Here is a 10,691-nt window from a genome sequence, read left to right as displayed (position 1 = left end):
TTTAGTGGCTGTTGCCGTTGTAGAGAGGTGGCCGTTGTAGAGAGGTTTAAACAAGAGCTAATGTATGGACTGTCCGCCGGGACAAAAAATTGTGGCCGTTGTAGAGAGGTGGCCGTTGTGGAGAGGTGGCCGTTAGTGGAGGTTCGACTGTATAAGTAATTAAAAAATGTATCCGAATAATTTTTGTTACCAAGAAAGTTATCCGTGAAACAAGACATTTTCTAGCTCAAAATGTCAATTTCATCGAAAAGCTTCGATGCAGCATGTTTGCAAAGATTTTTCAAGTTCTCTTATCTTAGATGAAACTGGCAAATATAGGAAGCCGGTAGGGTTTCACGCTCGAATTGTGATTGCGTGATACGCGTCTGAACAGGTAAAGCTGAATGTAAACAAACAGAGCGAGCAGACGAAAAACAGCCTTCAACTTCAAGTTATTCTTATCGTTGTTTTTGGTCATAGAGATTGTTGCGATAAAATAACTGCGCTCTTACCTTTCAAAGTTAGGGTTTAAGTCAACCCCTTTGCCCTTCCTGTGAACAATTTGATGATGTTTGTTTCTCTTCGCAAGAATCAAGTAAATTACCTCGGGAAATCTTCAATCAGTCATAAACAAACAATTTGAGACGACAATATTGTAAAATATCGTGGTCTCTCTTCAACAGATCGCGATAAAAGCCATTTGTGCGCGTGTATGATGCCTAACAGATATTTTGAATCACCTGCAGGGCCTGCTGCTTTGGTATGACCAGGTCTTCCTCTTGCCCCGGACGCACCTGACCCCTTGTACTTTTCCTTCAACCATTCAGTCATATCATTCTCGCAGGATAATAAAGGAACCATTCCTGTTTCGTGCGGAGCCCATGTGGTGGCACCGCACTGATCACTTACCCCTCCAAAGGAACAAAGTGCCATCGTGAAATTACCCTTGAATTTCTTACACCTGATAAAACATACCCGCGATACGGAAGAAGAACGTAACCTCGGTCCAGTCCCCACTCTCTGCTATGTCCAAAATGGCGGGCCAGTTGAGTTTGCATCATCTCAATGCCCTGGCCTCGTTCTGTTATTGTATTTAGCAACACAAGTTTTTTTTTTTTACTATCGAGCTCTCCTAACTGTACATTCCTTCTTTACAGATGGTTTCATTCACTCCGTTCTAGAGGACTCTGAAGTAACGGGTCACATCGAGACTGCTATAAACTGCAGCTCGTATATCTCTACGTATATATCTATGTATGCATGGCCATGCTCCTTTACTGGTGGGTATTTACAAGAACTGTTCAGGCTGTTAACAGATATAGATTATATACTAACGAACGTTTTCGTTAAGCTAACTTTATCTTGTAATCATAATAAAAATCAGGCCTGACAAAATATAGACTTTCCATGCTTGGAACAACGGAGAAGAACTATGACTTAGAACTGAATATTAATCAATGAAAAATAATTCAAGCATCGTTTAGAAAGATCGTTATATCGAGGTAAGGCCTTCATCATTGTGCTGTTTGATGGGTACTGGGTTTTCAAAGTACAAATTAACCCTCGTTTTGCTAAATCAGGGTATTTGTTGTGCTAATCAAAGGCCTTTAAGAGCAATTGTAAGGTAAGAATCAGAGTATTTCTAAACAATTAAACTGATTTGGCTTTAACAATTCATTTTCACTGACCAAATACAGAATAAGGGCTTCATGTCAACAATTTGGTTTGTTTATGGCATGAATTATGCTTAACGTTCCATTTTGCATGACCTTATAGAGGCATGGAGTGTTTGTGGCAAAAATTCAACAAACCGTGATAAGCCAAATTTTTCTTAACTGATTTTGATAATTGGGTCAATAAAGTAAATAATGGTATAGGTACGGATGTTATGCAAGAAGGCAGGTAGATACACTGATTTTTTGGAAAATGGCAATTTTGAGTTGAAATTTTGACATTAGTTTTGGCCACACTCTAGCCCCAGGCTCCTCTCTGTCCAATACCTTGAGGGCAAAGTTACATGCATGAAATGAAAGCTCTATTATAGTAATATTTATAGTCAAATTCATTTGGCAGCACAATTTACCAGTTGGGTTTTATGGCACTTTCAAAATGAGCCCTGAAAGGCTGAATTTTTTGTGCTCAAAGGGCAAAAAATGAGACCCCCCCTAAAACTCTAAAACTTAAAGTCAGAGAAATGAGCCAAATTGGCTTATGAAATATCTCATGGCAACCAACTTCTGTGCCAAGTTTCAGCCAAATCGGTTGACCACAAGTTTTGGTCCCTGGAACACTTTCTCAGACAATGACACTTAAACACCGGCATATTTGCCATAAGAGAAACAGTAACAGCCACCAACAGAATCAACAACAGCTTGGAATTTGCCATATCAGTGTGATGTCACCTCACTATCACGTGTTTTCGGTACAAGAAAAATGTCTTGACAGCTCAGTGCTTAGTGACCAGGTCTTTGAGTGGAAGCGAGGTTGGATTTGACTTCGTTTGATATAACAAACCTCAGTACTATACAAGGTACTTAGCATATGATCAGCCTTGTTGATCTTATGCTTACTAGCTTGTAAAGTACTGATACAAACCTAACTGCTTTTATGTGAAAATCATGTTGATCTTATGCTTGCTGCCTTGTAAAGTATTGATACAAACCTTTGTAAGTGTTGTTTCAGTGCTCGGAAAGATTGGAGGATCCAATATTTTAAGGGAAATTTCTAACGGCGCTCAAATTTCAACACGGTTGAGGGAGAAGGCAGACAAAGATTGTGTTGCCATTACACGACAAAGATTTTCCGCCTGAGCGCAATTACACCATATCACGAGGGTGGGAGATAAATGCAGTCGAGGGTGCCAAAGATGAGAAATACAAAATCACAAAGATCATTTCAGCCGGGTTGGTAATTGAAGTCTTCACCTAAGGTTTTCAGGTTGCTTGGCCGGGCTGAAACTTTCTGCGACGTTAAAACTTTTTCGTAATCAGGTCCTCAGAAAGCTTTTTAATTTGATTACCGTCTGTGGGCAGTTACAACCTATAAAGTGTTGCCATGTACTTTGCTTTACAAACGTCAATCTGGAGTGACGGACATTTAATTTGCTCTTATTAAATTTTCCACTGTTTAGAGGCAACAAAGGCGGCACATTACTTGTTTCTGCATTTCATTTGTCGAGAACGTGATCTCGATCCATGCACTCATCCTGGTCTCATCTGGACTCCCATTTCACGTTTTAAAAGGAAAGGTAAAGAAAGGGCTTCAGAAAAAGTAAGGTAAGGAAAACGTTTGAATAGATGGGTCTTAGCTGAACGATCACACTCAGGGTGCGTTCGACCGGTTGACCCTATTCCGAATCGGAATATGAATACAATGATGAGAGGTTTTTTTTACTGGAGTGCAAAATGGCTCTTAAATTATTGTGTACCAGCGAAAGTTTGCAGAAATAGATTGCAAATTTACCTAAAAAGATAAATCTAACAGCCAATCCGCTTATCCTTGTTCCGGAATACGGTCAATTGAACGCAACCTTAAGGTTTAAATGTTAGCTTTTATCTGAGTGACAATTATGTACACGTGGAAAGCCCACTGTTTGGGTTTTAGGATAATTTCAAATTACATTCATAACAGCCAAATCTACCTATAAGCCCGGATAAGCGATGAATCATTTCTATCACGCAATTTCCTGTTTGGACACATTTGCCAGGAACTGCTAGCTGGCTGAATGATGCGATATATTATCAAAGCTATCCATCTAAACAGTGAAGAGAATCGTTAAGCTCAATTTGTACTTAGAATGTTGCCTCCTGTGTTTCCAGATCGTTTTGTGGGAGCTAATAGTTAGTAAGGTCTTTTCGTATCGCTTCAGCTGAAATTTACATTGCAAGGAAATTTTCAGGGAAAAGTGTCTTATTCTCCGATATTCTCCGAATTTTACAACTAAGCTGTTGCTGGCTTTATGAAAGCGCTAGCTGAACTTTTTTCGCATTTTTACCACACAAAATGTGCCCCGCGCAAAACGAAAGAAATTGTAAGTTTTCCAGTGTAACGAAATTTTCAGAGCTAACATATTGTCGAAGAGGATTCGGTTAGATTTTCTCTTAGGCCGGATTAAGGTTTTAATCCCGAACACTCCCCTGAAATTTAAATGAGGCGCGTGGCGTCCTTGTATTATTGGTTGGATGAAATTGATTGATCTTTGTCGAGGGGTTCTACAGGATGTCATGTACAAGATTGAAAACCACCTTTACAGCATAAAAACATCCCCTTTAATAGTGAGACAGTAATGGGTTTCATACAAGTTGAAGGCTTGGAGTTGTTAAGACACGTTGTACACGTATCTGCGTAAAGGGGCCCCCTCTGACGTAGTCCATATGAATATTTGCGTTTTCAATGCACACTTCGGCGCGTACGTCGCTTAGCTTTAGCGCTACCAAAACTATGGTGAATGTACAATGACGTCGGCCACCCGAGAATTTTACTGCAAAACTTCGCTAAAAATCTAAGATGAACAGTCCTCAGTCTACTTATCAACATGTACAAACTTCAATTAAATCAACAAAATTCAAAACAAAATTAATTAGTGTCACAGCGCCAGATATGTCTTTTTTCCATCTGCTTATTTTTCTCAATTAAATTAACATCAATAACGATTTTTAGAAACATTTTTAAAATGAAAACGAACTCTAACGTTTCGATGTTCTCAAGGCTCATGTGGGTGTCGAAACGTTGTTAGTTTTCATCATCGCTTATTTTCATTTTGATTGAAATTCGCCAGGGCATTTTTAGATTCCCTAATCAAAATTCTCTTAAAACTACTTTATGACCTCTTAGAAACCCTTAATAAATATTTATTACTCTACCAGCGAAAGCTAATGTGTATAACTTTTCTGTTTCTTTTTTGTCTTTTCTATTTTACCAGCCTGTTTCCTTGTACTTTACTCGAACGCAGTACTGTAATCAAGGATCTCCACTTATTTATATTTTGTTTCTAGTTTGAGCATGACCACGACCTTTAGTGATGCCGTGACAAACTAAATCACAGAAGATAACCTCATAAAATCGATATATAAATCAATGTATAAAAAATGTTAGATATCGGCAAATGTTGCACTATCGCCCCTTCGGTATCGCCCCTTTCTCATTGTTTACAGCTTACATCTCGCACCGTTGGGATATGAAATTTCACCTGGGGCACATTTAGAGCGAATCGAGATGAGCCATTTCTGGTCTGTAAACTGGCCTTCTTACTGTTGGTGTGCCAGAAAAAGCTCACTGTCACTTTTTAGTTCCCTCTCAAGTCACGTCTTTTCTCCATAAAAATCGTCCAGTTAAAAACAAGTAAATGTGATGTGGTGAGGGTCTAGCCTATTGGCTCACGAAAAAAAATGGCATTTTAAGCATTGAGTTCCAAGTAACGAGGATAAATAGAGCCTTGATATGCAGAATCAAATAGAAAGTGCACAATCAAGTGATGTAGTACAGAGTAATAAAATCATTGCCTCATCCTGCATCAGTTCAACGTTTTAGAGTGGGAGGGTACTATCAGACTTATGAATGAGGGAGGGGAGGGGTTGGATTGGCCAAGATTTTGTACATAATACTCACTGTTCATCTCCTTTCCATTCTTATGATCACACGTGCGTGCCCTCGCACTTTCCCGCTTTCATGTCAACGCCAGTGAAACAAGAAAGTCCGCCATGGCGAATTCCAAGTTGCTTCTGTTGGTTCTTTTGATAGCCTTGGCAGTTTATCTTGTGACGAGTAGGCCAAAGTCCAAAAGGAAAAAGAAGGTAAGCTTTTAAAACTCCTCTGTTGAACCCATCTGCTCTCCGCTGCCCTCTCAATCTGACCGACTTCATGTGGGGAGTAGCCTTGGTTACCATTCTGATGCTTCAATTTGGATGATTTGAATGGCGGTATTTTAGCCGCCCCCTGTAGAGGAGAACTTCATATGGAGCCTAGTCTGGGAGGCTGATAAATGACATGAAGGTGCAAGCTAAGATTTTCTATCTCGGCTTCCACTTAATATTGCCATCATCTTAATTTTATTTATTTATTTCTTTTCATAATACTGTAACACACGGTGTGGCCTCGCAGTTTTCCGCTTTTCAATAAATTGCAAAAAAGACAGGATATTCTTTCATTTTAACCCCCGCATTTTAGGTAAAAATACAAGCATCACTCTTTTCCTTCTCTGGTTACTTTTTTATTGTTTCCTTCGGCCTAACCTTTATCGATCAAGGTAATTTCAAAATGTTGATGCACAACAGGTACAACAAGGGAAGGATACGGCCAAAACGGACAGGGGCAGAGCCGTACGCGTAAGTACCTAATTGGTTTTCGTACATGTTATTTATAAGGTGCAAATAGAGAGCACGATATATTTTCATCACTCCTGTTTCAAAGATCATTTTCAATCTCCGCTTTTACGTCCCAGAATAAATTATTTCATATGCTTGAAAGAGATTCTTCTTTTATTATTATTATTATTATTATTATTATTATTATTATTATTATTATTATTATTATTATTATTATCTACACGGATGTGGGTATGTGTTTGTGGTGTGTTTGTGGATATGGGCATGGCCGGCTATTATGCGGGATGAATTTCTCGTCTACAAAATAGGTAGCATATGATCTCTCATTCTTCGAACACAATGCGTATGCACTGACCCTTTCTTTTTTATAAAAACCTTAAAGAACGCCGAGGCAGAGATTTAGCTAAAATTTAAGAACATACTAAGAACATTATCCAGGCTGAGAGTCAGTTAACAACATTTTTATTTTGAACAAATGTTTTTAAAATGAACAGTATAAATACGGACAAAAATAATACACGTAAAACTTCAGTCTATATTGTCCAATTAACCCAAATAATAGGTGTCTTGGTCACGTCCGCATAGATTAATTGAAATACTATAACAGAGAACTTAAAAACATCTAAAGAACTTTTAAGCTTACATTACCAACAATAATAAGAACGTTAACGTTCAGATTCAGCCTCAAAATTAGACATTCTTACAAAAAAAAAAAGCGTGTTTATCCCCGATATGAAATGTGATAATATCACGGACTTTGCCTGTGCAGCGTCAACATCTACGTTTTATCATCATAGACGTTGAATTCGCTGAGAAATGTTTAAGGGTACTATTTGCTACTGACCATGATGAATAAGAGAGGTAAGTCCCTTGCCGTTTCTATAGAAACGTCTATAACATTTTGAGACTTAGCGAAATGTTTCCGCTTAGTTTGAGAGTGAAACACTCTCATTTGTACCGTCTCATTTCAGTTCTTGGGAAAAGCATAATCATACCACTCGGAATGTCTTCTCAGTCTTTATCATCCTTTCAAGTACTTGGCCGGTTTAACTGCCATTCCTTTAGTTCAAATTCAGTTTTATTACCGTTTATAACAATAAACGTTTTCTACCATGCACGAGAATGAAAAAGGCACATATTTGGGGCTGAACCTCCCCGTATAGCGTACCGATATGAAGCCGAAGTCCTTACCCGGGATTAGTTTAAGCCTGGTGTTTACCAGGGTCCAATTTGAAGATAAGGCTTCTATAATACCTACCATCTCTGGATTTTTCTTTTTATTATTAACAGGAAGTTTTTGAAGAGGTTGATGTCACTAAAGATGGCTCTGTCACTGCAAAAGAGTTACTGGTTTTTATGCAGAAAAAGTCAGATCGGACGGTTCCGCTTCTTTTCGCCAAAAGGCTATTATCTGCAGTAGATGCAAACGGGGATGGAGAACTGAACCAAAAAGGTACCTAAAAAGGAGGAATGACCATTGTAAAAATAAACACCACATATACAGTCATGTATATAGCTAGTTTAAGCTAGGGTTCAAAGGGGAGATTATTTCACAGCTGAATCACTCTTGAAGTTAGCTAATAGCTTTCATGAACTTACCCAAGCTGGCTTTAGCAGACCGCGTGCGCAGCTATACCATAAATTACCAAGCTCTGAAAAAAAACGAAGGAGCACGTACCGCCTTTATTTATTTACTATTCTGCGACTGACCCGCCTAGACTCAGTAGCAATTGTTATTTATGGGTCGGTCCTATTGTAATCATTTTAATAATTAGGAAAAGCACCTATTGTTATTATTGTTGTTGTTGTAACAGCTCCTTGACCTCCAAAGTTTTGCGTACCACCCATGAACCAATTGGCTGTAAATAATTCTTTTTACCCTGGCCTTAAAATGCTCTAAGCACTAAATTTTTTTGTGACAATTTGGAATAGAATTTTATCATCGTACTGAGGTTCGTGCTATAGCTCTTACTGCTACAGTATGTATCACCAGCCGCTTCTTTACCTGTCGTAAGTGGTCGGGGCTCGGTTATTCATAGAATGCAATTTCAAATCTCTTGCGCATGCTCTAATGGAAGCTCGAACGTCCCATAATTTACCCAATACCCCATCATCTGCTGTGCAGAATATAATCATATACTATTTCTAGGGGAATGAGCCTTCGGTCAGAGGCCCGAAAAGGATGCGCGCGCAACCAAAACAGGAGTGGGAATCACAGAAGATACGTTGCGTGACGCTGAATACGTGACAAGGGAATTTCTGGGCGTGCACGCAGGAATTAACTATGAATATCATACAACCTTCATTAACCAACGATATGATAATTAATACACTGCTTATTATAAGTTTTCGTACAGCGTCATTGTCCTTTTATTTATTCTCACCCAACAATTAACAGAGCTCTTATTTTTAATTGCAGAATTTGGGAAGTTGCCGTCGTCGTTGTTTAAAAAGGATCGGGATTAACAAAGGAACTTTAACGGCAGTTACGTCACAGAACAAGAAATAAACAAACTGGGTGCTTAGGGTGACCTGTAGCCTATGGCTTTGATTGAAAACAATAATAAATAAGACGTTGAAGGTTATATTATTGATATCTAATTTTTAAGTCTAACTACAAGATCTTGTTGAGGCCCAAGAAGACACCCTCCCACCACCCCCCTCCCATGCTCAACCATCCCCCCCCCCCCCCGCTCAAAAAAAAAAATTGGAAACCTGGTATAAGTCTTGGCCATTTTAGTTTGAGTCTTAGCTGTCATATATGGCCAAATGGACTTACGGCAGGGCGCAGAGTTTTCGACTCAACAGCATCACAGCACTTTTATGAGGGTACAGAATGAGTTTAATAATACAACTCTCATTTGTATCGTCTTTAAATATTGTAACCGTTTATTTCTAATTTTTACTTAGCTTTTTGCCGCCCCTGAAGAAGGTTAGTATTGTCTAACCGAAAAATTGGGCAATAAAATTATTTTAGCTGTCCGATCAACCTTGCATTTAATTTTACGTTTTAATAATACAACCGTTTATTTCGTTGCGGCAAACTTTCGTCATGTTTGACATTCCGTGCAATTTAACAGAACCTTCTGAGTATTAAGAGGGACTCAATGAGGTCAACTATCGGCCGTAAAACAGCCTAAAATTTAACCGTCAAAAAGAGGAGTTTTTATTCGCCGTCAAACGGTTTCAAGGTCTTTCAAATGTCACTATTTCAGCTGCTCATCCCGAACTTCTGGCTCTCAAAGAATCGTTTTAACTGGTAAACCAGTTTCCATGTTCCCAAATATACTCACATTATGGTCTTTTCTACTTAATTTGTGTGTAAACTGACATCACAACTAACTTCCGTCTGGAAGTACTTCCGGTTTCAAATGTGAATGATTTACTACTTTGATAATGTGTTTCTGACCACTTAACAACCACCAGAACACAATTGTAAATATTAAAAAACTTTAACTTATGGAACAAAATTTCCCCTTGATAACTGTCAACCGTCAAAAGCCCTAAAACTCAGAACCATCAACCCTAAAAATCGGTAGCTACCCCGCCCCTCTCCTCCCCTCTTCCCTCATTGAGACCCTCTAATAAAAACAGTTTAGGTTGACCTGAGTGGTAAGATGGGCTGTTTGAAAGGTTCGGCCGTGAGTTATCTGGGTACTAGGATAGGACAGGAGCTCCCGGATAGAATGAGAACTGATTGGTATTAAAAAGCCTGGGCTGTGCTCCTCTTTGCATTAAGAAATATAGTACATAAAGACACCAAACACTTTTTCCCAAATATATTCTCGTTTATTACTATTTTACTATTTTTTATCACTGAAAACCCACAATAACAGACTTGACTTTTTCGCCATTCTAATCGTCGGATCGGGCGAGGGGTACTTCTGGAACTACGCAAATATGGAATCGTTAAATTCTGTAAATAAACAAATAAATAAATGAATAAACGGTAATCAAATAAATAAATATATAAATCTCGCCACACATTTGACTACCGTAAAATTGGGGCTAAAATAAGCTACAAAATTTACATAAAGCAGATAGGAAACATTTCAAGACGCCCGCTGGCTGGAAAACTTTTTAAAAAGCAAGATACAAAAACATTTGCTTTCTGATTTCCCGCTTTGTGTTGGGGCCTCTTAAGAATGATCAGTGAAAGCTAGCACACCTTGATCTGTTCAAATTCGTAGATCAATGCTCAACTGACAGCAACTGAATTAGTTTATTCCATGAATTTCCGAGCTGTTCTTGGCTATCCTAAGAGCCTAGATTGTGTATTAGAGCTTTAGAAGAAATACAGGCCTACTTGCATTTCTGGCACTGCGAATATACATCTAAAAAGGAATTAATGTTTCTCTGTTACAAAAGGGTATGGTGCATGAAACTTCA

At 38.6% G+C, this 10,691-nt stretch overlaps 1 protein-coding gene and 1 long non-coding RNA gene across 4 annotated transcripts in view; one reads left to right on the top strand and one right to left on the bottom strand.

Annotated features, from left to right (window-relative positions):
• The first annotated feature begins 2,835 nt into the window (after positions 1-2,835).
• Positions 2,836-8,887, top strand: LOC146459246 (uncharacterized). Of its 3 annotated transcripts, none has more exons than XM_085089822.1 (5): positions 2,836-3,249; positions 5,660-5,771; positions 6,252-6,302; positions 7,593-7,755; positions 8,722-8,887. In XM_085089822.1, the coding sequence occupies exons 2-5, from the start codon at positions 5,679-5,681 to the stop codon at positions 8,766-8,768; spliced, it is 354 nt and encodes a 117-aa protein (XP_084945948.1). In that variant the 5' UTR covers positions 2,836-3,249; positions 5,660-5,678; the 3' UTR covers positions 8,769-8,887. The 3 variants fall into 3 exon arrangements, with proteins under 3 accessions (XP_084945948.1, XP_084945947.1, XP_084945946.1); XM_085089821.1 differs by having other exon boundaries at positions 2,837-3,226; XM_085089820.1 differs by having other exon boundaries at positions 2,838-3,254.
• A 1,182-nt stretch (positions 8,888-10,069) lies between these two features.
• LOC146459245 (uncharacterized) overlaps positions 10,070-10,691 on the bottom strand; it is a 5,060-nt gene continuing 4,438 nt past the window's right edge. The window contains exon 4 of the long non-coding RNA XR_014858041.1: positions 10,070-10,218. This is a non-coding gene — a long non-coding RNA (uncharacterized LOC146459245). The remainder of the gene's footprint in view (positions 10,219-10,691) is intronic.

The sequence above is a fragment of the Pavona decussata genome, unplaced genomic scaffold (assembly GCF_977016875.1).
Source record: "Pavona decussata unplaced genomic scaffold, jaPavDecu1.1 SCAFFOLD_223, whole genome shotgun sequence".
Taxonomy (NCBI): domain Eukaryota; kingdom Metazoa; phylum Cnidaria; class Anthozoa; order Scleractinia; family Agariciidae; genus Pavona; species Pavona decussata.
Note: the sequence above shows the minus strand (reverse complement) of the source record. Positions and strands in the feature narration are given on the sequence as shown.

Bases quoted from the DNA above. Each gene is read 5' to 3' on its own strand.
- LOC146459246 (XM_085089822.1), top strand. From the start codon at position 5,679: ATGGCGAATTCCAAGTTGCTTCTGTTGGTTCTTTTGATAGCCTTGGCA. The intron at 6,303-7,592 runs GTAAGTACCTAA...TATTATTAACAG, and splicing joins ACAGGGGCAGAGCCGTACGC to GAAGTTTTTGAAGAGGTTGA. The intron at 7,756-8,721 runs GTACCTAAAAAG...TTTTAATTGCAG, and splicing joins TGGAGAACTGAACCAAAAAG to AATTTGGGAAGTTGCCGTCG.